This window comes from Sciurus carolinensis, chromosome 12 (assembly GCF_902686445.1).
Source record: "Sciurus carolinensis chromosome 12, mSciCar1.2, whole genome shotgun sequence".
Lineage (NCBI taxonomy): Eukaryota > Metazoa > Chordata > Mammalia > Rodentia > Sciuridae > Sciurus > Sciurus carolinensis.
The window spans coordinates 104,669,403-104,695,272 of NC_062224.1; the positions used below are offsets into that span (position 1 = coordinate 104,669,403).

Genomic DNA, 25,870 nt, shown 5'->3' on the forward strand with positions numbered 1-25,870 from the left:
TGATGTTGGGACGGGAGGCCTGTGAGTAGGAAGCCCTGGATCCATGAGGCCTCTGGCATTCAGCTTGGAAGACAGTGTGAAATGGATGCAGGAGCACAACCAGGACATTTGTTGTTCTTTTGGCAAATGGACCATATTTTATTGGGACTAACTGCTTTTTGACTGCTGGTTCTAAACTTCATGTGTTAGGAAGAAGATGAGTAATTATGTTTTTGGCATGATAGATTGTTACAAAATGTTTAAAACTGTTTAGTAACATAGCTTAGAATTCCACATCCCAGTATGAAGGTGATCTGTAATATGGTCTCTGGTGTCTTTAACCTACATAGATAAGTGCTGTCCTAGAACTGAAGGCCATAGCTCTTTTCCGGCAGCTGTGGCCACACATAAGCACACACACAATCATGCAGTCTTTTTTAAGCAGAAAACTTTAAACTGCACTTTTAAAATATATATTTCATTAAAGTAATGCATGTTCATTAAAGAAGATTAGAACAATTTTGCAAGAGGATAAAGTAGAAAAGAAACTGAAACGTAAAATAGTCCACCAGCACAGCACGTTGTCACTCTCCACTCAGTGCAAACTGCATTGTTTTTCCATAGCTGTGATCATATTATGATTCAGTGATAAGCATTTTTATTTCTAGTAGCCACATTAAAAAGAAAAAGAAACAAGTAAATTAAATGTTATTTATTTAACCTATTATATGAAGAAGGTTATCATTTGAACATGTAATCAATCTAAGAAACATTAGTGAGAGATTAAAATTTTTTTAACTTTTATATACCAAGCCTGCTAAATCTGGCATTTATTTTACACTTAAGCACATGTCAATTCAGATGTGAAATTTTCATTGGAAGAACTTACTCTGTATATAGCATTTAAAAAATGTACATTTAAGAGTCACAAACCCAATTTTTTCCAAACATAAGAAATTTTCCAGTAACTGAATTTAAGTTCCAGTTCATTAAAATAAAATGAATTCATTTTAATTTCTCAGTTTTACTCCTTTTCAAGACTCAGTGGCTGTACTTGGCTAGTGGCACTAATATTGGACAGGACAGATTTAGACTACCCTTTTCAATGGTTGACTTTTACATGATAGTATTTACTTGAGAGTTTATTATTAGCCACTGTTAATCATTCTTCATATATTGTCTCCATTAATCCCCACAGTGACTCTGTAAGATGATATTATCCCATATGTGGAGAAGAAAAAGAGAAATTGGGAAATTTGCCCAATTTAGGACAGCTATTAGAAAGCATTACCAGATCTTGAACCCAGGTTTTTGGCATGAAAGACCGTGCTCCTAACCTCTTCTCTAATCTGTTATGCTTTATTTAATTATTGACCTACCAGTAGATATTTTAATTGTTAATTTTTAGCAGTTACAAACCATACTTCGTTAACTATCTCTGAGCATAACCTAGATATTTAAGTAGTAAGGAATTCAGTGAGACTTTATTTGGCGGGGAGAGGTTGGGGATTGTACCTAGAGCCTCACGTATGCTAAGCAAGCACTGAGCTACACCCCCGACCCAAAAGACTTTATTTATTTATTTTTTGAGGTACTGGGATTGAACCCAGGGGTGCTCTACCACTGAGCTACATCCCTAACCCATTTTATTTTTATTTTGAGACAGGGTCTCACTAAGTTGCTGAGAGAGCTTTAAACTTGTGATCCTCCTGCCTCAGCTTCCTAAGCCACTAGGGTTACAGGATGCTGTGCCCAGTTTCATATTTCCTTTTTTTTTTCTTTTCTTTTTTTGGGGGGTGGGTACCAGGGATTGAACTCAGGGGCATTCAACCACTAAGCCACATCCCCAACCCTATTTTGTATTTTATTTAGAGACAGGGTCTCACTGAGTTGCTTATTAGCATCTCACTTTTGCTGAGGCTGGCTTTGAACTCAGGATCCTCCTGCCTCAGCCTCCCCAGTCACTGGGATTATAGGTGTGTTCCACCATGCCTGGCTCCGTATTATTATTTCGCCTCCTCCCCCTCCTCCCTCTCCCTCTCCCCTCTCTCCCTCTCCCCTCTCCCCTCCCCCCTTTATTTTATTTATTAATTTTTATGTGGTGCTGAGGATTGAACCCACTACCTCACATGTGCTAGGCAGGTGCATTACCACTGAGCCACAACTCCAGCCTCTCTGTATTTCTTAATACCTTCACCAACACCAACTATTATTAACCTTTTTCTCCTTTCCTAGTGGAATTGGGGAACATATCTCTTGTTGCCCTTAGGTTAGTAGTGGGGAGAGCCTTTTTTTCCTGTTTGGTCATTTGTGTGTTGTCTCTTTACAGGACTTTCTTCATAAGCATAGTATCTAATATATAATACTTCATTGTATGGATTTAGTGTAAGTTGCTGTTTCCTTATTTGATAGGTTGCTTATTTCTACTTCTATATTATAAATAACTAGGCAGTGTATGTTTTTGCTCATCTTTTTGGTATATATTTGATGTTATTTCCTTAAAGTAAGTTGACGTTAGTGGAATTTATGAGTCAAGGCAGTGAATGTTTTAGAGCTCTGCAAACAAAATGAAAAATTTTTATTTTTAAAGAGTTGGTCCTGGGCTGGGGATGTAGCTCAGTTTATAGAGTGCTTGCAAGGCCCTGGGTTCAATCCCCAGCACTGCAAAAAAAAAAAGAGTTGGTCCAGTTTACCATCATTGTTTGGGAGCACTGTATTTTTAAAGATATTTTAATTGAGGGGCGGAGGAGATAGCTCAGTTGGTAAAGTGCTTGCCTTGCAAGCACAGGGCCCTGGGTTCGATCCCCAGCACCGCAAAAAAAAAAAGAAAAAAAAAAAAGATATTTTAATTGAAATATAACAATGAAGAAAAGTTCAGGTACCCTAAGCGTGCAGCTTGATGAATTTTTACTGACTGGACATGCTCCTCTGAGCAGTACCCAGAAGCGTTACAGGACATTGCCAGCATCCCCGCAGCCAGCTGGTGCTCCAGTACTGTCACTGCCTCCCGTCACCTTCCCCTCACCCTCCTAACTTCTGATAGCAAAAGTACATCCCACATGCTGTGTACAAAGGCTGAGATACTACTTTTTCCACACACATACTGATATTTTTAATATGTAAAGTAATTGTTTTTTTTTTTTTTTTTTTAAAGAAAGCTATGGTAAAATACATTGGGTACCTTTTTTAAAAGCTTATATTATCCTCCTAGTGAACTTCTCAGGTATTATTTTTAATAGTTAATAACATATTGTAAATAAATGGAATTGTTTGTTTGGATATCAGAATGTTATATTAAATTCTCATTTAATTGATAAATTGAAAGGGAATCCAGGAGATACTGGGTTTAACCATCTCACTTTGAGGCTTCTAGCTTTTGTGTAGACCACAGGTTCTCGGTTCAGTTTAAGCCTCACCAGAGGGACTTGTTAAAATGCCCCTTGAAGAGTCTGACTTATTCGGCCAGGGTGGGGCCTTAGAGAACTGCATTAACACCTGAGGTGTCTGACTCAGGGAAATCACCCTGTGAGCTCCATGGAAACAGGGCTGGGCCCAATTTGTGTCATTCACTGCTGTCTGCCTGGCATTTATTAGACATCAGTATATGGGGAATGAATGAGTACGATCTTTGAAAGTTGAAAGAAGGCCATTATTATTCAGAGTTAGCACAGTAGGAATTATAAAGGCCATGGCACCATCTGATCTCCCATTCACTTAACCATGGGTCTTGGAAGAAGTTTCTATCAAAATCAAAGACCTTACCATCTGCATCTATAAAAATAGTCTCCTTACCAACAGAAAGTATAATATATCTTAACAGCCATTTTTAAAGAAAAAAGAAAATTGTAGTCATCCTGTACTTATTTTAAATCATTTTATTGTCTATCAGGTAATGGTTAAATGGGAAAAGTAAAATGACTCATTTAATAAAGTATTTTGCTTCAGATTTAATAATTCATCCATTCATTTTTCTTTCCATACACAAATTATTTTTGATACAACTGTGGAAACTCATTCTGGTTAGAAATAGTCTTACTTCCATGCAACTCAGAAATAATTAAGTGAGCTGGGTAAGTGAGCATGCCTGTAATCCCAGCTGCTGAAGAGGCACTGAGGCAGGAGGATTACAAGGAGATCGGCCTCAGCAATTTAGCATGACTATGCTTCAACATAAAAGGGGGTGGGGATGTAGCTCAGTGGTGAAGGAAGTGCCCCTGGGTTCAATCCCCAATACCAAAAAAAGAAAGAAGTATGAATGTGGAAGTATCCTGTGTTGTTTAAAAATACAAATATACTTCATGATATTTTTGTATCTTTAAAAGGATGCTAACCCTTAAGCACAGGTGTTTGTTTACCTCAGGGATGCCACTTACTGGCTGTGCAACTTTGAGAAAGTACGTGCCTTTCCAGACCTGAAAGTGGCGATAACACCTGCTTCACAGGCCTGTTGAGAAAATTCAGTGAAAGCACTGTTTCCGGCCTATTATAGGAACCTGGTAAAAGTTAGTTCCCTTCCTCTTCCCTCCTGTTTAAATTTATTATCCAGGTTACCTTTTTTAAGGGAATGTCTCTTTATTTCCTTTATTTTGGGGGCTGAAAATAAAAGCCAAAGAATACTGTCTGTTTTTAAAAAAGAAAATAATAAATTATATGCATTTTGCTAATGTGTGGGGTATTAACTATGATTCTTTTTAAAGATACTTTTATTCACTTTTTGGTCTTCTCTTTGTCTCATTAGGACATGAAGGATCAGATGTCAACTTCATCTGTGCAGGCATTAGCTGAAAGGAAAAATAGACAGGTGAGAGAACATCAAAATATAACTATCAAAGAAAATATGAGATTAGATATTAGAAATTTTAAATGTGGACAGTCTCTATGTCATGTGACTAAGAGTAAGACCCTGGAGTGACACTGGGAGGTTTCCATAAAGTCGAGTATGTCAGTCTACAGTCTGTTACTGTAGCAAATGTCTGAGATGATCACCTCACAAAGAGAAAAGGTCTACTCTGGCTCCCAGTTGAGTTTTAGCCCATGATCATTTGGCCCCATTGCTGTGGTGATGTGTCATGGTGGCAGCGGGCCACATCTGTTCATCTCATGGTTGGAGTGTGAAAGAGTAAAGGGGGTAGGGTTCCAATATCCCCAGTGACCGGAAGACCTGCCACTGGGTTCCACCTCCTAAAGGTTCTCCCACCTCCCACCAGTACTGGGGGCCTAGGGACCATGCATTTAACACATGAGCTTTGGGGGACATTTATCTAAGCCATGGCTGTTGGCTTCCCCACCTCCACCCCCGCTCCTCTCCTCTGGGCTCCATAGCACCTTCTGCTTACCCATCTTACAACACTCACTGCACAGTCCTTTATTCAGGTGTTTTTTCTTTGCTGTTGAACGTATCCTGAATGCCAGGCTAAGGACCTCGTCATTTGTTCTGTTTCTTTCTGTTGGACCCCAAGCTCCTTGAGATGAAGAGTTGCTGTTTTGGATTTTTTACTCTCTAGCAGCTGTTACCTTGCCTATCCTTAGAACTTACTAGACACTGATTGAAATTTAATGTAAAGACGTTTAAGGAACTTGAAATGTGTGTTAAGGTAAATCTCTCTTTAAGTGTTTTTAAGAAATTACTCATTATGTATGAAAGAAACTCCTTTCCAATTGTTAAAATATGACCCTTTTAAAATATACAATCATCACCTAGAATTTAAACTTGAATTTAAATTCAGATTTGATTTAGATTCTTTTGGTGGGTTAGAATGTTCCTTACCTATTGGCAAACTATTAGATGATTTTTTATTGACAGATTGTTTTTACAAATTCTGTGGATATATGTTTTGCTTAGGAGTAAGAAATAATCACAAGATTATTCAAAATGATATTATTTGCCTTGAATGACTATTCAAATTCCAGTAATCCATTTAGAGGCCTCATAGCTTGAGAACTGTCTCACTGTTATTACTAACTAGGTATCAGTAGTTCATAACATAAATCCCTACTTTCTACCTAGTGGGTGTTTCCTGAGACACCTAATTTTGAAAACAAGTATCACAGATTATCTCCTAACTTCCTGTTTAAAGTCTCTTTTTTTGTTTTTGGGGTTTTCATTTTGTTTTTATCTACCTCCCTTTCTTTTTTTTTGAACAGTACAGCTAGGAAAAAGTCATTAGCCAGCTCATTCCATCTGGCTCTAACTCTAGAAAGAAGCTAGTAAATGACCACAGCTGGCTGGTTTAGGAAACAAACGACAATACCTGACGTAGTTGTGACAGTGAGGCAGGTAGTACCTGTCCTCCGGTACTTTCAGGGTGTTCTGTTCCCTGGATAGTCGAGGTGAAGTAATGTGAGTGAAGTGAGACCTTATGCATTGCCTTTCCAAACACGACTTGGAATCTTGTTTTAGGCTGTGAGTGAAGTGTCGCAGAGTCTCAAATTTTCAAGGAACAGCAGGACCAGGGTTTTCCAGGCAGTCATGCAGGCAGTCAGCCTCCGTGCCAGGTACCAGGTGCTGTGCCGCTCTCAACTTCACCAGCACTGCGCCTGGCACCCCTCCCACAGGCTCATCTTCCAGTGCTGGGGCCTTCTCCATCTTCTTTCCCATTAAATCAGACTCCTGGGGGTCAGACTGATGAACTCTAAACTACTTCACAATAAAATCTAGGTGACTCTTAACAACATAACATATGTCTCACCAAGTGTAGACCGTGGACGCTGTAGGAAAAAGTAGTCTTGGCTTCAGCCCTGATGGAGCCCCAGTTCTCTGCCTGGATCCCGATGGTACCCTCTACCCTTTTTCTGACACTGAAAAAATTATCATGAGACCCCAGTGTCCTCCACAGAGGTCCTTAGAGTTTGGGATTAGAATGAGCAGGACCTTTTTAATCTTGGTATCCTAAGAACAGGGCAGGGCAGAGCCATCCATCAAAGGCTATAGGTCTGCTTTACTCCAGAGACAGTCACATCCAGCCTCTTGACTGGACCGATACCCTGGGCCCTCAAAGCTCTCTTAGCAAGAACTTCTGATAACGGGTATCTCAGGTGCTCCTCTGATAAGTGCCTCAGAACTCAGTGTTCCACATCCTGAGCTTCCCCACTTCTGGCCCCTATATCCTGGCTGTAGGTAGACTTCACCTCTGAAAGTCACGAGGAGGTTAGTGTCCATGTGGAGAGAGGCATGGGAGGGGCTTTCAGGGAGAGAGAACCAAGTAATTGGTAGGCTTTTAATAGTGCCAGAGGTAAAAAGTACCTAGTACAGAACTTTGGCCACTCCACAAGGAAGAAGAATTCATCATCACCAGCATCTTCTGGGTCTTAGCGTAGTCCTGGTATGAAAAGAAAGTGGGGTCCAGTCTAAGGTTGCCATCACTGAAGTCTCACATTCCCTCCTGGCCTCTCGCTTAAGAGAGATATTCTCAAACTTAGCCATTTCTGGCTATAAACTCCTTTGAGTTCATGCTGGGGAAAGCTACCCCAGCCTTCAGAATCCCTGGAGGAGAACACCCATGTCAAGGACTCTTGTGATCATACTGCCTGGGGAGGCAACCCCTCATCCTCTGTGACGTCTGTAGCTTTCAGTTCCAGTGAAGGGTGTCGGGTTTTATTCAGGTACTGAATTTAGCAGGTGTGGATAGTTCTGTGCCTTCTGTATATGAGGGCTGTTGTTTACCTTCTTGTCATCCTGGGAAAACCCCCTTCCCCAAAAAACCCCAAACTTCACTGGGTCATCCTTCAATAACAAACTTCAGATCTGTAAACCTGTTTGACTAGAAGCTCTGGGTCCTTGGGGAACTTCCAGAGGTCCTGGGAAGAGTTGTTCTAAGGAACTGAGTGCTGTTCAGTCGTGAAGCAGCTTACAGATTTGTTTGCTGGTTTATTGTGGACATTTATTTGCATTTTAATGGGACAGACCCACAGGAATGGGTTGAAGGCAGAAGGCCCTTCAGGACAGTCCTTAAATTGTACTACACAGACACCACTTGGAAGCCTGGCCCAGGTTATGAGAGATGTGAGAACTTTTTATATTGCCCTGATGTGTCACTTGTTCAGAGATGGTACCTGTTTGTTTTTCCTGACTCTGATTGTTCCTGCTCACACAGGCACTGCTGGGAGACAGCGGCAGCCAGACCTGGAGCACAGGAACGACAGATCAGTACGGGCGCCTTGATCGAGAGCTGCAGTTAGCCAATTCCCATTTCATCGAGGAGCAGCAGGCGCAGCAGCAGGTACCCCGAGAACAGCCGGCCAAGGAGGGGAGGTGGCAGGCGGGATACCTCCCTGGATCCTCTGCCAGCCAGGGGAGGCATTGCTTAATGACAGGCAGGTCAGAGCAGAGCTTACCCCATGGTTGACTGTGTAATGATGACATACATGAAGGGTTTTAAAGCCTTTAGAGCATGATGCTCAGAGAACCACACTTGGTTAGGTGTCATAGCAAGCAGAGCAGACATCAAGACTGAAAGGCAGGGGCTGGGGAGTGCTTTAGGGTAGAGCATTTGCCTAGCACATGCAAGACCCTGAGTTCAATTTCCAGTACTGCAAACAAGCAAACAAAACCCTACAAGACAAGGCCAACCTCTTATTCATATTACTCAGTGTTTTGTTCATGTCAATGAAGACTCTTCCAGAAACATTTGAGTCTGTTTTTTCGCTGGAAATTATTAGTGTATTCCATTACATAGAAAAATAATTGCTTTCATGGATGTCAAGGAGTAGAAGGAAAATGAAGTTGATTGTATGTGTGTTGTTGCTTCTATTATGTAGTTATATTTATAAAAGGAAGCTAAGGCATCTGTTGGTTGGACAAACAGGTCCATTGAAACTATTGAGATTATTCTGTGTCTTTTTGTGTATGTGTAGGTTATGTGTTCTTTTGGTCCATTTCCATTAGTATGCCTCCTTAACTAGAAGTTTACTCAAGTTGCACTTAACCAAGCAAGCTTTTTTAATAGAGAGGGTGTAAAGCACAATTAAAATAAATATTAATTTATCATTTAGTAGTTGTCCTTAAGATAACATTTCCACAGGGCTTCCCCTAGATTGTCTTTGAGGAGTAAAAAAAAGGCTGTGTGTAGTTTTCCTGCATCCCGAGATGTGACAGGCTTTTTTGCATTTAAGGTGTGGGAGTGTGTTGTGGATGGAGACCTTGATCCTGGCAGTGAACTTCCTCTTCCCAAACATACCCATGACTCAGTGGTCATCTGCATGTGTGCTTTCGACTATTGTCTGTTCCTTTATTGGACTTCAGCCAACCAGAGTAAATCTCTCTTGGTGGTTTCAAGCCCTGCTGACTGTTCACAAGTTGGATCAGCAGGAGATATCAGTAGCTTGACAATCCAGCCTTTTGAGCAGCGTGTTCTCAAAGGCGACGGTCTGGTCCTTTGATTTCTGGGCTTTGCTTCTGAATGTGAATTGTCCCAAGCTGGCAGAGAAACTAGCAGCTGCTAGAGTGCTGGGCTTGGAATCAGGTAAGATGGATTTTAATTGCTTATTTCCCGTTTCTCTGGCACCAGTTGATCGTGGAACAGCAGGATGAGCAGTTGGAGCTGGTCTCTGGCAGCATCGGGGTGCTGAAGAACATGTCCCAGCGCATTGGAGGGGAGCTGGAGGAGCAGGCAGTGTGAGTATTGAGACGCCCCTCTCGCTGTAGTGAGACCGAAGAAAAGCCATCTCAAGGGACAGACCTCTGAAAGGCCTGGCAGTTACGAGGCTGTAAAACCAAAAGCTGTTTTATTTATAGCTGCATTTTTATTCTGTTGTACAGACTAACCTCCCTAAAGAAGCAAATCTATCAGATAAAATCTACAACAGGGTTTAGGCATAGTTATTATTTTTAAACATCTCCAAAAGCAGATACAAATTTCTCTGAGCAAATGCTTGAAGTGTAATCATGAATGAGAATGTGAACATGGAGGTAACCTCTGGAGATTTTTTTGTTCCAAAGAGGGTGGGCATGGTGAAAGGAGGCCTGTGCAGGTGGCCCTTGGAGCTCTGCACCTCTGTTTTCCCGTGGTTCCTGCTGCATTGACAGGACTTTGCTTTAAGCTTAAATCATAATTTAATGGAAAAACTTACAAATTAAACTCCAATTAACAAGAAAATGTTTCCTCTCAAAAAACAAAACCAGGTCTGGGGTTGTGGCTCTGTAGTAGAACGCTTGCCAAGCACGTGTGAGGCACTGACTTCAATCCTCAACACCACATTAAAAAAAGTAAATGATGGTTATTATGCCCATCTACAACTAAAAACATATTAAAACAAAAATCAAGAAAACATAATATTTTAAATGACCAATCTCTTTTATGCTATAAAGTATGATAGCAAAAATTGCATTCTTTTCTTTTTTTTTTTTCTTTTTTTGTACTGGGTATTGACTCCAAGGTTACTTTACCACTGAGCTGCATCCAAGCCCTTTTAACTTTTATTTTGAGACCACGTCTTGCTGAGTTGCCAAGGCTGGCCTAGGAACTTATGATTCTGCTGTCATTGGGATTACAGGTGTGTGCTACCATGACCAGCATAACAGCCTTCTTAAATGCTGCCACACAATACCTTTACCACTTTGAAATATTTTTTTTGTGGGAAACAAATAAGACAGTCCATTAGGATATTTCAAAAACTCTCCTATCTCAATGTTAGGTTACACATTCATCCATTATAGATCCTTTCTGGACACCTGTTCTACTCCAGGCCCTCTGGGGGGCCCTGGGGACGTAGCAGCAAACAGGAGAGACACTGTCTCTGCCATGCAGAGCTGGTCACTTTCTAAGTGAAGTGGACATTGATAAATGCAGTCAATATGTGTTGACAGTGAAATAGGAAGTTCCCCATGACTGGTTTAGTGCTGCTGCCTAGAGTGCTCTGACTTAGCCGAAGTTCTCTGAGAAAGAGGGGTTTAATTGAAACCTGCAGACTGTGTAGAAGATAGCCTGGGAGGTTATAGGTGGGAGTTGTGCTTGTGCCAGGAGTCAGTGAGAAGGTGTGTACCAGAAGGAAGAAGGAGCACTTGTAAAGATCTGGAGGCACAAAGGTGAATGAGTGATACGTTCTGTGTCTCTAGCATGGGCATCCAGAGGGAGTGGCAGAAGTCCAGATGGGGAGGCAGACAGCGAGCAGAAAAGACCTTGTCTGAGTGGTATGAAGGCAGAACTTTTCCCTCTGGGCATGTTGGGAGACTAGGGAGGCGGCCTTGGGAGTGAGGTTTGATCCAGTATTGGAGAGGCCTAGCTAGCCTGTGATTTAGGTGATGTACCAGGGTGTTTCCAGGCAAGGAGACCAGCAGGGAAGTTGGAATAGCAGGAACCTAGACTTTACTTTCCATCTAACGTGGATTAGACCCTAAAATCCTTTGTTGAGTTGGGAAGGAATTAAGGATGAGATATTCTGCTGGTGAAGCAAACTGACAATAGGGAAAACCTGAGACTCCCAGTTAAAGATGGTGAATCGCACATACCCCTGTCTCTACTCCCTCTAAACACACTAGAATAATAGCAAAGGAAGTTTTTTAAGGCATAAAACTTATGGGAACATAAAGCATGAAAATAAACGAGTCCTAAAGGTTTAGATCCTAGAAAGCAAGAAGATGACTGGTTGAAGACTCAACAGGCCCGAGAAAGGTGAATCCTTAGCTGGTAGTGGAGACCACTACTGAGCTCTGAGTCCCACCACGCAGTCCTGAGCCATGGATAGCATTTGTTCAGTAGTCTTTATGTAAATGCTGAATATTGACCTAATCAAACAATGACTGTACAATCAGAAGTGATGAGGATGCAGAGGTGGAACTCAGATAGGAAGAGAGCTAAATTCTGTGATAGTGCTGAGCCAGCAGGTAAAGTCTAAAGATAAAAGTCAGGGTCCTAGGGTACAAGGTTGTTACTTTCAGAAATGGAGAGTGTACCAAGAGAAGACTTTGAGGGGGCAGACGCACCTGCCCTAGGGAACAGAAAACAGCCGTGTTTTTTGTAAAAAACCTTGTAGGACCATTTTTCTCTTTAAACTAGGTGTGTGTAACTTTGATAAAAATAAATTAAAAGGAAAAAAACGTGAATTTTGGCCCACAGTACCAGTAAAATAGCACTAGTAGTTGTAGAGGAGGTGAAATGTGAGCAGTCGGATAGCAGTGTGCTCTAGGGGTAAAGTACACAGTGGATTTTGAGGTGAAAAAAGTATAAAATAGCTTATTAGCAATTTTTGTTTTAATTATATGTTGAAATACTTTAGATATATTGGAATAAATAAAATAGATTATTAGTTAATTTCAGCAGTTTATTTTTTTAAACATGACTCCTGGAAAATATAAAATATGTGTGCCACAGGGCATTTGTGTTGGCGGGCACTGAGTTAGAAGAGGATTGGAAGCATGGTTCGTGGGTGTCCTTGGCTAAAGGTTAAGTGACATGCCTGCTTTGTCTTCAGTAAGAAAAGTCATACCCAGCACACAAAGGTAGCTCTTGTTTCTCAGCATTGGCCCTGCCCACAGAGGCCTGCCAGCTGCAGGGCTACAGTGCTGCCAGGCTCTAAGAGGAGCTAGAAATGTTTTAGCTTGAAAATTCAGGTAAGGAATAAAATTTATTTAGTTGTCGATGTGGAGTTTATTTAGTAATTGACTTAATGAGGAGTTGGTAGTCCCAAATCCGGCAGGATGTCTTGTGTCAAGACCAGTAGTTTCTAGCTGCCAGTGACACTGTCAGAGTTAAGAAGGCCTTTGTAGTCAGAACCCTGGTACTAATTGGTGTGTTAATTCTAGCCTTAAAATAATCATGTGCTAATCAAAAGTTGAAAGACCTGGAATGTGTAGTAATTTACGAAGGAAACACTGCTGGAATAAAAGTACAGGAGTCTGGTGTTTTCTTTCCCAGCTACACGTTGGCCAGCAATAGGGAAACCGCCTCCTAGAGCTGGTTCTCCTGGAGGAAGCTGTGGCTTCTCTGGGTTGGGGAGAGGGATGCACCAGCAGGGATGTCAGTGCTAGGGCTTTCTGATTACCATAAAGCTCCGAGGGCTTCAGGGAGACGACGTCTCATTAAATTACGTTCCTTAACTCTTACTGACACAAAATGCTTTTGTATTTTACATGGTTTTCACAGATACCCAGTGAGGGGAACTGAACTGGTAGGATTGCCCCATTTTACATGTGAGAAAACAGTTCCCCAAAAGTTGTAGGGTACCTTGTCCAAGGTAGCAAGGACAAAGCCTGGCTGCCTGCCTTCTCAGAGCTTGCATTCTGCTTCCTGTGCTGCATTGCCAGTGAGTATGTGGTATCGTGGAGTCAGGTCCACACCGCCTCATCTGCAATTCTGAAATCTAGAAAGCTCTAAAAACCCAGGCTACTATTTCTTAATTTGCAGTGAGCTTGTTTCAGAACTGAGTGCAACTGTGAATCTTAATAGTTTTCCCCACAGAAATGTAAATGTGTTGATTATGGTGGGGGGGGCATGCCTCAGACCATGCTGGGGAAGTTGACTAATAGTAGCATACATAAATTATCTTTTTTTTCTTTTTTAAAACTCCCAGAATTCCAAAATCAAAAGCATATCTTCTCCCAAGGAATTTTGAATAATAGACTGGGTGCTGAATCCCAGTGTTGCCTGTTTTATGTTGGCTGTAATGGAACTAGATCCTGATGTAATTCCATGGTCTGTGCCTTGCTGAGTTGTATGCTTATTGCCTACCTTCTGTCTCTCCTTTATAGCATGCTGGATGATTTCTCTCACGAGTTGGAGAGCACTCAGTCTCGGCTAGACAATGTGATGAAGAAACTTGCAAAAGTGTCTCACATGACCAGTGGTATGTATGTTTAAATCTTGAGAATTCATACTTAATTCTGAAGTGTTGTGAGGTTCCCTAACAGATATGTCCGTGCAGATCCCTTTGTTGGGAACATTTGTTTGAGATACTTTAGGATCAGAGAATCAAAGACAGATATGTCGAGGCCTTAGCTTCTGCTTGTATCCCTAACTTGGGAAAGGGGCCTTGTGGTCTCCCTCACTCCAATGTTTGGTGGTTTTTCTCTTAGTGGGACAACTTTCTATGCAATTACAAAATCCCTTTTTTTCCCCCCTATTTCCTTGCCAAAATAGGAAACTTATTTAAAGCAGTAATTAAGCCAGTTATTGTTTTTCTAGGAACTTTCTCTCATTGATAGGAAAATACTTACTATGTCAGAATAAGATGGCCTTGTAGATTTAATTCAAATCGTATTTAAATTCATAATGAAATGTCCTAGCAAATTTGTATCAAGGATAGGATGATGGAGTAACAGTTTTCAAATCAGTTACTGTGTTGGAAGATGTATTTCAATGATGCTTCATATTTTTGACTACTACAGCCCATCTCCCCTATTATCTGGAGAGTAATATATTTAAAAAACAGACAAATAAAAACCCTCCAACATCATCTTTATCTGGTAGAGGTGGCTTGGTGGTTTGAGAGACTCCCTGAGGTAATTTAAGTGTTCGTGGACCACAGACCCCATTAGAAGCTCCTGTTTCTTGATACCTCGTTCTTCTGTTAATTTCTTGCTATAAGGTGCATGTGACATAGAAGACTTAAATATGTGCACATTTACTCTGCAGCAGTTTAATGTATAGCCAAGTTACATAACAGCTCTCTGGGCTCATTTTATCTATGGAAATAGGCTGAGGGCTACTCGGTGGCAGAGTACTTGCCTAGCATGTGCAAGGCCCTGGGTTTGATCCTCAGCACTGCCGAAAAAGGGTTGATTCCTACCTCTTAAGGACACTGTGAGGATTACATAAAATAATAATGTAGAAGTGTTTAGCATTGTCTACAACATATTAGTACTTAGGAGATGTTTAAAAAATACCTTAAGGCAACAGATGACCCTAGGGGGCAGAGGACCTGTCAAATCCAAAACAAAGGAAATCTAGTTATTTCCTTCTTTCTCTCCAGGGGCAAGTATTTTTATGCTTATAGCAGGCTCTCCCTTGTCTGCAGCTGTGTATAAATGGGAACTAGGCACCAGCTTGGTGCATCGTATACATGCTTAGAGAAAGGCTTGCAGAGTCGTCTTTTTTATTCCCTCTGTTCTCTCCCACCCCCACCCCTCCACTTAAAAAAAAAAAACTTTTTGATGAAGTATTATATAAGCAGTTTAAACAGTGTCCCCTCACCAGTGTGTGTGTTAGTTGTGAAGTCAAGTAGCTACTTCAGCACCAGTCATGTTGGGAAGAGCAAGTGAACAAAGATACACTGTCTTTGTCTCCAGTGTTCTTGATGTGAATAGTGCACTGTGGTCAGCGCCTCTGTGTGTACGAACAGCACTGGACTTGATTGTGCTTTATTCTCTCTTCTCCCAAAGGGGAAGTTTGGGAAGCAGAGTAAGAACTTTCGTTATATTTGTACAAGAAAAAGAGCCCGGAAACAGTACTTGTCCTGAAAGCTCTTCACTTTGGACAGGTTGCTTGTGTTTTCATTTTAACCTTTGCTGACTACTAAAAGAAATACCACAGGGGCCTCCTCCTGTTGGTGGTGTCTGCTCTGATTTGTCAAGCAGGCAATTTGTATTTGCCTCTGTTCTCCTCCCTAACTTTTTTTTGTGGGCAGCATAATATTGGGGCTTGAACTCAGGGGCACTCGACCATTAAGCCACATCTCCAACCCTATTTTGTATTTAATTAGAGACAGGGTCTCCCCGATTTGCTTAGCACCTCACTTTTGCTGAGGCTGGCTTCAAACTCTCGATCCTCCTGCCTCAGTCTCCTGAGCAGCTGGGATTACAGGTGTGCACCACTGTGCCCGTCTCCTCCCTAACTTTTGATGGCGCTCACTGCTTTTAAATCAAATCTGTACATAAAGGAAGTGTATGAAAACACCAGAATTGGATTAGGCAGTAATGCACGCACCTCCACAGTTCTAGAGAGGCAGAGCCCTCCTCCCCTGCCCTTGGCTGACCGCTTCACAGGAGAAGTCAGCCAAGACTCTACACTTACTTTTTATCATTTTTCTACCAGAGAAGTATATTTGTAATGATACTGGGAATTCTCCACCCCTCTTACTTTCCAATATTCTGTCATTCATCTTTTCTCTTTAACAGAGGAAAATATTTTGAGAGTGAGAAGGAAAAAAACAAACTACCTTTGGAGTTCCCTTTGTTCCCGTCTGACTTTTAAAAAAAAATTTTTATTTGTTCCTTTTAGTTATACTTGACAGTAGAATGTATTTTGACATATCATACATACATGGAGTATAACTTCCCATTTTTGTGCTTGTGATGTGGAGTCACACTGGTCGTGTGGTCATACATGAACACAGGAAAGTGATGTCCAGTTCCTTCTACTGTCTTTCCATTCCCATCTCCTCCCTTCCCTTCATTCGCCTTTGTCTACCAGGCCCTAAGCTTAGCAAGACTGATGAAGGGATGGGGTGTATTATAGTTCAGTGGCACAGTGTGCAGTGTGGGCTTAGCATGAGTGAGAAACAAAAAAAGCAGAAGAATAATAAGAAAGAAAACAAAACACAGGTTAAGACTTTTCACTTCAGGTCCCAAAAGCTGCTGTGGTTTATGCCCCTTCCTTCTGTGCTTGAAGCCTTGCAAGAGGTGCTGGGAAGAGTCCAATAGCAACAGCTCCCTGGAGTTACCTCGATCATGCCTGAGAAGCAGCTTAACCCCTTCAAAAGGAAAATGCCTTTAAAAGAGCAGGCCTGGCTGCGGTGACTCGGGTGCTGTGTGCTTTTGCTTGAGGAAAACTCCTGCTTAATGAAGTTGTAGAAGAGAAAGTGACTGGAGGTGGTAGGGGTTTGGCTAAGAGGCTGATGGAAGCCAGAAGTTGGGGATCTGAGTTGGTGGGAATCAGGCCTTGAGGGTGCCCTGGTGCTGTCCCACCCACCCCGTGAACACAGGAGGGTGCTTGAGGTTGGGGCAGGGGAAAGCAGTTACCTTCTCTGTTATTTTCCCTGTAAAAATATGAACTAATCATTTAGTAAGCGTGGTTTTAAATTGTTGAAAACATTTCTTCTCTTTTTTAATTAATAAGCTTTATTCTTTAGAGCAGTTTTATGTTCACAGCAAAATCAAAAGGAAAGTATGAAGATTTCCCATATAACCCTTCCTCCCTCTACCAGGCTTCTCTTGACTTCTAATACCACAGTGGGACATTGATTAAAACCTATCAACCTACATTGACACATCATTATCACCCCCAGAATCCATAGTTTACATTTAGGGTGACTTTTTTTTTTTTTCAAGATGCATCAGCACTCTGTTTATTTGAATTTTTTTTTTTTATTGTAAACAAATGGGATACATGTTGTTTCTCTGTTTGTACATGGCGTAAAGGCATACCATTTGTGTAATCATAAGTTTACATAGGGTAATGTTGGTTGATTCATTCTATTATTTTTTCCCTTCCCCCCACCCCTCCCACCCCACTTTTCCCTCTATACAGTCCTTCCTTCCCCCATTCTTGCCCCCCTCCCTAACCCTAACTCTAACCCTAACACTAACCCCTCCCACCCCCCATTATGTGTCATCATCCACTTATTAGCAATATCATTCATCCTTTAGTTTTTTGAGATTGGCTTATGTTCATTCTGCAGATTTTGACAGAAATATGACAGCTGTGTCCACCATCACATACAGAAGTTTCAGTGCCCTAAAATTTCTTTTTCCTTTTAACTTTTCAATTGACACATAATATTTGTACATGTTTACAAGGTATAGTGTGATGTTTTGGTTCATGTATGCATTAGGTAGTGATCCACTCAGTACTTAGCACATCCATCACCTTGAAGTTCTGTCACTTCTTTATGGTGGGTACATTCACAGTCCTCTGTCTTGACTGTGTTGAGCTGTGTTATGCATTATTGTTAGTTCTGGTCACCTGCTATGCCATAGAACCCCAGAATTTAGTTCTCCTGTCAAACAATATAACCATGTCCCTGTTGACCAACCTCTCCCATCTCCTGCTCTTTCTCTGGTAACCACTATTCTCCTCTCAACGTTCATGAGATCTTTTTTCACATATAAGTGAGATGATGTAGTGTTTATTTTTCTTTACCTGACTTATTCACTCAACATAATGTCCTTCAGGTCCAAAATGGCAGATCTCATCCTTATTATGGCTGAATAGTATTGCATCTTGTAGATGTACCACATTTTCTCTACCTCTCTGTTTTTTGGTTGATTCTACCTCTGGTTCTTATGTATAGTGCTGTAGTGCACGTGGGCATGCAGGTGTGTTTTCAACGTGGTGATTTAATTTCTTTTGGTGTATACCCAGAAGGGAGGCTGCTGGGTTGCTAGGGAGCTCCATTTTCAGTTTTCTGAGGAACCTTCATACTGTTCTGCATACTTGCTCTACTCATTTACATTCAGTGGATAAGAGTTCTCTTTCCTCCTTGCCAGCTTTTGTCATTGTTGTCTTTTTTGTAATAACCTTTGTCATTGGTGAGGTGGTAGCTCATTGTGGGGTTTATTTTAAACCTTTTTTTTTTTTTTTTTTTTTTTTTGTAGCTGTAGATGCACAAAATGCCTTTATTTTGTGTGTTTATTTATATGTGGTGCTGAGGATCGAACCCAGTGCCTCACACTTGCTGGGCAAGTGCTCTGCCACTGAGCCCTAGCCCCAGCCCCTCGTGGTTTTGATTTTGATTCCTGTTCATCCTTTCCTCCTTCCTCACCACTCGCAATCACTGATCCATTTACTGTCTCCATGGTTTTGCTTTCTCCAGCATGAATACAGTTGGAGTCAGATGTGGAGAACCTTTTCAGATCTGCTTCTCTCACTTAGTAAAGGCACTTCAGTTTTCTCCATGCCTTTTCATGGCTTGATAGTTCATTTCTCTTTTAGCACTGACTAGTATTCTTTTGTCTGAATGTACCACAGTTTACAGTCTTTCCCACCTTATATAGGCTCCAAGACCCCCAGGGGGTCCTCTAGCTAAGCCCTGTATACACGGTTTGCCTGTGTATGTCTACACCTCTGATGAAGTTCAGTTTACAGATCAAGCACTGTTGGAGATTAACAGCAACAATTAATAATAAAGTAGAATAATTACAGAATACACTATAATAAAAGTTGTCCGACTGTGGCCTCTTAAAATTTTCTGTATGGTTTTCACCATTTTTGCAGCAGTGTGAGATGATTCCCACCTGCGTGATAGATGGAGTGGGGTGGGTGGTGTGCAGGCAGCGTGACGCAGCACGGCGGCCACGAGGAGGTTGCCTGAGCATGAGTGCTGCAGTACTGCAGCTCTGCAACAAGGTGGCTGCTGAGTGACTAAAGGAGGGTGGCACATACAGTGTGGAGAAGGGATGAAGGGTGGTGCACTTCCCTGGGCATGAGGGTTCATCACGATAGTCAGAGCAGTGCAATTTAAAAACTTTTCTTGGTACTAGGGATTGAGCCCAGGGTGCTTTACCACTGAGCTACATTCTCAGTCCTTTGTATTTTTTATTTTGAGATGGGTTCTGTCTAAATTACCAAGCTTGGAATCCTTCTGCCTCAGCCTCCTGCATCCTTGAGATTACAGGAGTGTGCCACTGTGCCTGGCAGTAATTTAAAACTTATAAATTGTTTATGTCTCTAACTTTCCATTTAAGGTTTTCAGGCCACAGTTGACTTTAGGTAACTGAAATTGTGGAAAGCAAAACTACGGATAATGGGACACTAATTCGATTTAGCCATCACCTGCTGTCAGATGTCTTGGCAGCTGCTATGAACATCCAGGTGCAGATTTTTGTATGAACATGTTTCAGTTCATTCCAGTAAATAACAGGCAGTAAATAACTGCTTCCTGGTTATGGCAGGAGTATGTTCGTTCAGTCTTGTGAGAAATCAGTGAGCTGTCTTCCAGAATGGTGGCACCTGTGTGCATTTCCACCAGGAGTTCCTGTTGCTCCGCAGCCTCACCAGCATTTGGTGGTGTCTGTGTTTTGGGTTTTGGCCTTCTTGCCATCCAGTTATCTTCTTTGGTGAGGTGTCTGCATATTTTTTAACCAGACCATTTCTGTATTGTTGAATTTTAGAAGTTTCTTTGTGTATTTTGGATAACAATCCTTTACCAGATGTGTCTTCGGCAAATATTTTATCCCAAGTCTGTGACTTGTCTTGCTCTCTTGAAAGGGTCTTTCAAAGAGCAGAAGTTTTTAATTTTCATGAAGTCCCGATATCAATTCTTTCTTCCATGGATAGCATCTTTGCTGTTTTATCTTAAGTCATCGCCACACTCAGGCTTATCCAGGTGACACAGGAGGGTTATAGTTAGGCTCTGGGAAAGCCTAGGTTAGAATTGAAGTTGGTCATTTCCTATCTCCCCAGTAGGAAGTTAGGCTCTGATAAACCCCAGCAGGTTAGGCTCTGGTAAAATAGTTTCTTCAGAGGGCTGGTCCTGTTCAGAACAGAATTCTCTGGCTTTTTGCAGAATGGTTTTTTTATCCCTTCATCTTTCAGAAGCAAGAAGATATTTTTCTCCACATTTTCTGTGAGAATCTGATTGAGTTTCAAAAGGTAGAGCTCACCGAAGTGTGGGAGGCCCCTTTAAGAAACTCCCTGGAACTCTTCTGTCGAGACTCAGCCACACCAGACTTCTAGCATTTATCACTGGAGTTCAGCTTTCCCTCCGTGCACTGGTTCCAGTGGGGTTGCTACTGGTGGGTTTCCACTCTGTTGTGATTTTCTGTGTTCGCCAGATTTCTCCAGTGTTAGGGGCAGCCTTCTACCCTGTGGCCTTACTTGTCTGATGGATTTAAGAGAGTTACTCTGTGTTCAGTTCAGCTTTTTACTTGTTGGGACCAAGTGGTAACTTCTAAGCTACATCCATGCGGGACTGGGAACTGGAAGCTCAGATCTTTACAGAGAAAAAAAGAAAGTAGATTCGCAAGCCTTCTGGAAGAGTTAGTTGAGCAAGTTGAAAGCATTGTGTGTGGAGACAGAGCCTGCTCCCCTGTCCTTTGGAGCAGCACTGCTTCAGAACAGATGCGTGTTGACTGGGATCTTGGTCCCGATCACAGGGTTACTTAGTGGGTCCTGGCGTGGCTGAGGTGGGCAAGGTGTGAGCAGTTAAGACGGTACTGGCTTTACTTCCTGTCTTTGATGGCAGTTCCCTTAGCCAGTTTTAAGACTTTCATCTCTGTGACATTTAAAATCATCGTGGGCTGGGGTTGTGGCTCAGTGGTAGAGCACTTACCTGGCATGCATGAGCTACTGGGTTTGATTCTTGGTACTGCATATAAATAAAATAAAATGAAGGTTCATTAAAAAAATCATTAAAAAAAATTGTAGGTGCATGTTTTGCTTTGGGGAGATGTTTGCCATCTGTTTTCCTAGATCCAGCCTCGTGACAGCATAGGTCTCACAGCTCTGGGTGCTGAGACCTGTAGGCTTTCCAGTAACCCACTGAGTCAGTGCACCCTATGCTTCTGTTCAGTGGGACTTACTCCTAATGGTTGAGCTGCCTTTTCATAGGCTAGTGGAATTCTTCTCTGTCAGTCAGACCCTTTGTGGCAGATAGCAGGGATCACCTTTGGAAAGCCAGCCGGTTCTGCCATGGTGAGGAAGCCTCCTGATGGCAGCGCTCCCTGTATTCCACGCCACGCCGCGCACTGCGTGACTGCACTTGTCTGTGTGGGTTCCCACTACATCCCTGTGAGGCAGCTGTTGTAGAGGTTGGACCATAGGCAGCACCGAGCTGGAACAGGCATCCCCACCCCTCCCTGGGCTGTCCCCACTCTTCTGACCTGCTGCCCTGGCTGCTCTCAGCCACTCAGAGGGACTCAGGCCTGTGTTCTGTGCCTGTGGTTTTCACTTGGTAGTGTGGAAGGTTTCAGAAAAGACATTCCACTTTCATTTACAGATGAGCCGTATAAATTACTTTAGCACAGTTACTGGCTAAGTAATCTTGCTTCTTACTTGACTGGTATGGTGTGAAATTAATCCTGCTCTCACTGGAGAAGAGCTTTCTCAGCTGTTCATTTCCTGAAGTGACCAGCAGCAGCTTTCATCTCCCTTCCACCCTCTCATTGAGAAAAGAACGTGATCATCGTTGAATTAAACGACTTGAGTTTGGTGGGAGATTAAAGCAGACAGGCTTTGATCTGTAATACCAACTCCAGCACCTTTTCCAGGGTGCACTAACGACCAGAAAAAAGCTAAGAGCTCCGAATTTTAATTAAAGACTTGGGACTGGGAGCACATACTTATTATGAGGCCATTTTCAGGGGACTGGCAAAGCTGCGGATGAGCCTTAAGTGCAGGCCAAGGCCAGAGCACCGTGAGCATCCCAGGCACCCAGGCAGGGTCCAGGTCCTCTGCCCTGTCACCTTGAATTCCGTGCACGGGGTTTGGGGGACGTAGAGCCCGAGAGGGCTGATCTTCCTGCCCTGCCTTTCAGATCGGCGCCAGTGGTGTGCCATCGCCGTCCTCTTCGCGGTCCTGCTGGTCGTACTGATCCTGTTCTTGGTGCTGTGATGATGGCGTCGTGGCCGAGGGTTCCTCCTGCACGTGAGCCCGGGGAGGAGCAGCGCGCACGCTCGGCGCCCCAAGCCCCTCTCCTGGAAGCGTGTGGCTGCGCTGGCTTTTCTGACTCCACCCAGATGGCTCCTCCCTCCGCGCTGGCAGGACTGGCGAGAAGAGGAAGAGGGACTGCACCCCTGGCTGGACGACACCCCTGCTGCCCGTTCTGTCTGGGGGACACGAGCCACTGCTTTGCCTCGCTGGACCGCGTTCCTGAGGAGGGACCGAGGCACCCGGAGGGATCGGCGTCGCCCCTGGAGCTGTGCTGCCGCTCATTTCATCGTCTCCGGCAGCTCTTTTCCTCTGCTGTCCCCTCACAAGGCGCCCGTGGAGAATGCGGCGGCTGGGTCTGCTTCGTTTCCGTTGCTTTAGCCTTTCTTACTCCCTGAGAGCTGGCTATTGATGAGGACAGAGCTCAGAAGCAGTTTGTGACAGCAAATGCAGTGTTTCATTTTTCAGGGATCAGTGCTGAGATAAAATTGCATTTCCAGGTGCTTTTTTTTTGGGGGGGGTGGGAAATAGTGAAACACCCTGGGGGTGCTGACCGTGTTTGGCTTTAGTGGCTGAGAGCAATTAAAAGCACAGCGGGACCTGCACTGGTGCAGCCTGGGGAAGGGTGACAGTGTGGCCAGAGGCGGGGCCAGACCTGCTGATTTCACCTCACTTCCCAGGGCTTCCTTCCCAGCGGTGCAACTTACATTTTTAGGGTAACCTTTCATATACTGTTGCTGATCAGTGCAGCAGCGCACTCACATGGATTAGGATGCCGGCTTATTCTCACGGACACTCATTTTATTCCGTTGGCAGTCTACACTGGGGGATGGGGTTGGAGTGGTTAGTACATTTATTACATTTAGCAGAAACCATCTTGACACAAAAAGGCTATTTCTGGACCAGATTTCTCTTACCCTGTGAGTAATGGCAATATGGGTAAGTGAACTTGATTCTTTTCTTCCTGAAGATATCAGCTTGACTGGATCATCCATTCTAATAACTGAGCCAATCCAAATTTAATGATAGGATGCTTTAATTGAGCTTAAGTAGCTGAAACTGCTGAGACACTAAACGTCAAGCTTCTGATGACTTTAAAGGCCTCAAATGCGCACATGTATATAGAATATTTTTTATAACTTCCCTGATGCATAACCTGGTGTTAAAGTAGTGGCTGGACCCAGAGCCACAGCTCGGCAGTGGGGCTTCCGGCCTCTCCACTGCTGTCTTTTGCACTTGGAAAGAACAGCAGCCCCTGGGCGGCGTAAGCCTCGACTCCTCCTTTCTTTTCCTGCTTCCCTCGGCACTCTTTTTTTTTCCTTACCATTCTCTGTTTTGTTTGTATTTCTTATGGTTTTGTTTTGGGGTTTTGGGGAGTTCCCCTTTTTTGTGATTTGCAACAAACGCGCTTGCCCAGCTAACTTTTGAATTGCACTTTTTAATAAATATTTGTAACAATTTTTAAAGGAGGATATTCTATCTTGTTTAGGAGCATGGTAGGTAAGGAAATCTGCCTATTAATGAAAGCTAAAAGCAAATTTATAAAACTGAAAGGGTGGTTGGCATCCATGTTTACACTCAACTCAAATTTTGATATATAAATAAATTATTTCTTTTTAAATTAGGAAAAAAGTGACTATTACAAAGGGCTTCAAATATAGTATACCAGGTTATTTATGCTTTAAAAGTTTTAAGACTTATTCAGATAGGCTTCTGCAAACTTAGATCAGGGCTGTCCCTCGGTCTGCATTGGAATAGAGAAGTCTTCTGTTAAAGGTACATGGGACCTCACCCAGGGCCGCTCTCACACCCTCAGTATGAGAAGTGGCTAGCTCCTCAGAATGACCAGGACCCCTGTTCAAAAGCCTCGCTGTTCTGCTGTCACCAGGCTCTGTCAGTACGGCCTGCTTAGAACACACCTGGTCATTTAATGAGTAAGACACTCCCATTAGTTGAGGGCCAAGTTGGGTGACCCTGGGCTGCATGTTGTTCCATTCTCTCGAGTGGCATTTTGACCTCTCTGTTGGAAGGCGTCCTCTGAACAGTGGCTGAGACCCGATTGAGAGGAAGCGGAGTAGGACATGTTGAGAGGGAGGGTCAACTTAACACAGGCTCTCCTGCAGGGACTCCCACTCCCGCCTCAGACTGACTTAGAGCCAGCCTGAGCCTGCCGTGCTCGCCCGGGGGTCACTGCAGAAGAGCTTCCTTGGAAGGGCCTCCACTCAGACTCCAAACTGGCAGTGAAGAGAACAAGCCAGGGGCCTACATTTATTTTCAAGGACAAAATATTTCTTCCCTGGGGATGGAGATAACCTAAGTGTTCCCTTCACCCTGTGCCCCAATGTTGGGGAGAAAGGGAGTGACAGGGACACCCACGCTGTTTGTGAGCACCTCCTGCTGGCGGCCGGGCTCTCCCTTCAGCCTCCACACCAAGACTCAGTCTTCATTTTTCAAGAACTGGCAGAATGTGATGGATCACAGAGAAAGAGTTCAGAGAGCTCATAAACATCCATGTGTACGGGAAGAACATTTGATGTAACCGATCTGGAGGGCAAGATGGGAGTGACCACTGAGCCTGCCGGAGTGTGACTCCAACTGGAAAACCAAAATACCTTCAGTTTTCAGTCCTCTTAATTTTTGTTCCTGATTTTGTGAGGACTGTGAAAAATCACAGTGCAACGTATGCTTTGGACTATGTGGCAAGTGGAATTGCAGTGGTGTGTGTGTGTGTGTGTGCGTGCGCGTGTGTGTGTGTGTGTGTGTGTGTGTGTGTGTGTTACATGAGGATCTTGCACGACTTCAGAATTCACACCAGAGCTGAAGGGGGAAACTTGGTAACTTGCCCGTTATTCTCTGCTCTTAGCCAGAGTTAAACAGACTGATGGGTCTGGTAGCCAACAACTTGGCAACTTCCTCTCCTTCTCACCTCGTGAGATTAAGGGCTGTGAAAAGAAATCTAGTCTAACTCCAACAGAAATCTGTCTCTGTTAAGTATTTTACCTTCTGTAAGTAAAGGTGGTGGCGCCAAGATTTTTCTTTTGGTAATTTCCCTGGCTATAAAGTGAGACCAGAGGGACATCTATTGCCTGCTCCTCTTTTGAGGAATTTGGAGCATATGAAGAGCAAGAAATCAGATGATGACCGTGAGTTGCGGTTCGGCCCTGTGGCCCGTGTGCTGCTCAGCTCCACCTCGTCCCGCAAGGTGAATCTGTCACCAAAACAGAAGCGAGTGTCTTGAAAACATGCTCTAAAGTATGAAGTGTGCAGCCTCCAGTTTCTCTGTCTTCCTCTCACTGGCATTTCTTTCCCTCCCAAGTTTTTAAGAATAATTTTTTTCCCCAAAGAATGTTCTTTGCCCATCAAGTGTAGAGAGAAGGTGAAACCAAAGGAGTCCCAGGTTTACTACCCACTCGGTTGCCGTGTGCCCTTTCTGA

The 25,870-nt window shown here is 43.1% G+C and overlaps 1 protein-coding gene across 1 annotated transcript in view; it reads left to right on the top strand.

Moving 5' to 3' along the window:
- The window catches only part of Stx6 (syntaxin 6), a 39,804-nt gene extending 15,908 nt beyond the window's left edge, over window positions 1-23,896 (top strand). The window contains exons 4-8 of the mRNA XM_047520686.1: window positions 4,718-4,780; window positions 8,073-8,198; window positions 9,486-9,592; window positions 13,664-13,758; window positions 22,324-23,896. Coding sequence (XP_047376642.1) covers window positions 4,718-4,780; window positions 8,073-8,198; window positions 9,486-9,592; window positions 13,664-13,758; window positions 22,324-22,400 — 468 coding nt within the window. The 3' untranslated portion in view covers window positions 22,401-23,896. The remainder of the gene's footprint in view (window positions 1-4,717; window positions 4,781-8,072; window positions 8,199-9,485; window positions 9,593-13,663; window positions 13,759-22,323) is intronic.
- The last annotated feature ends 1,974 nt before the right edge of the window (window positions 23,897-25,870 follow it).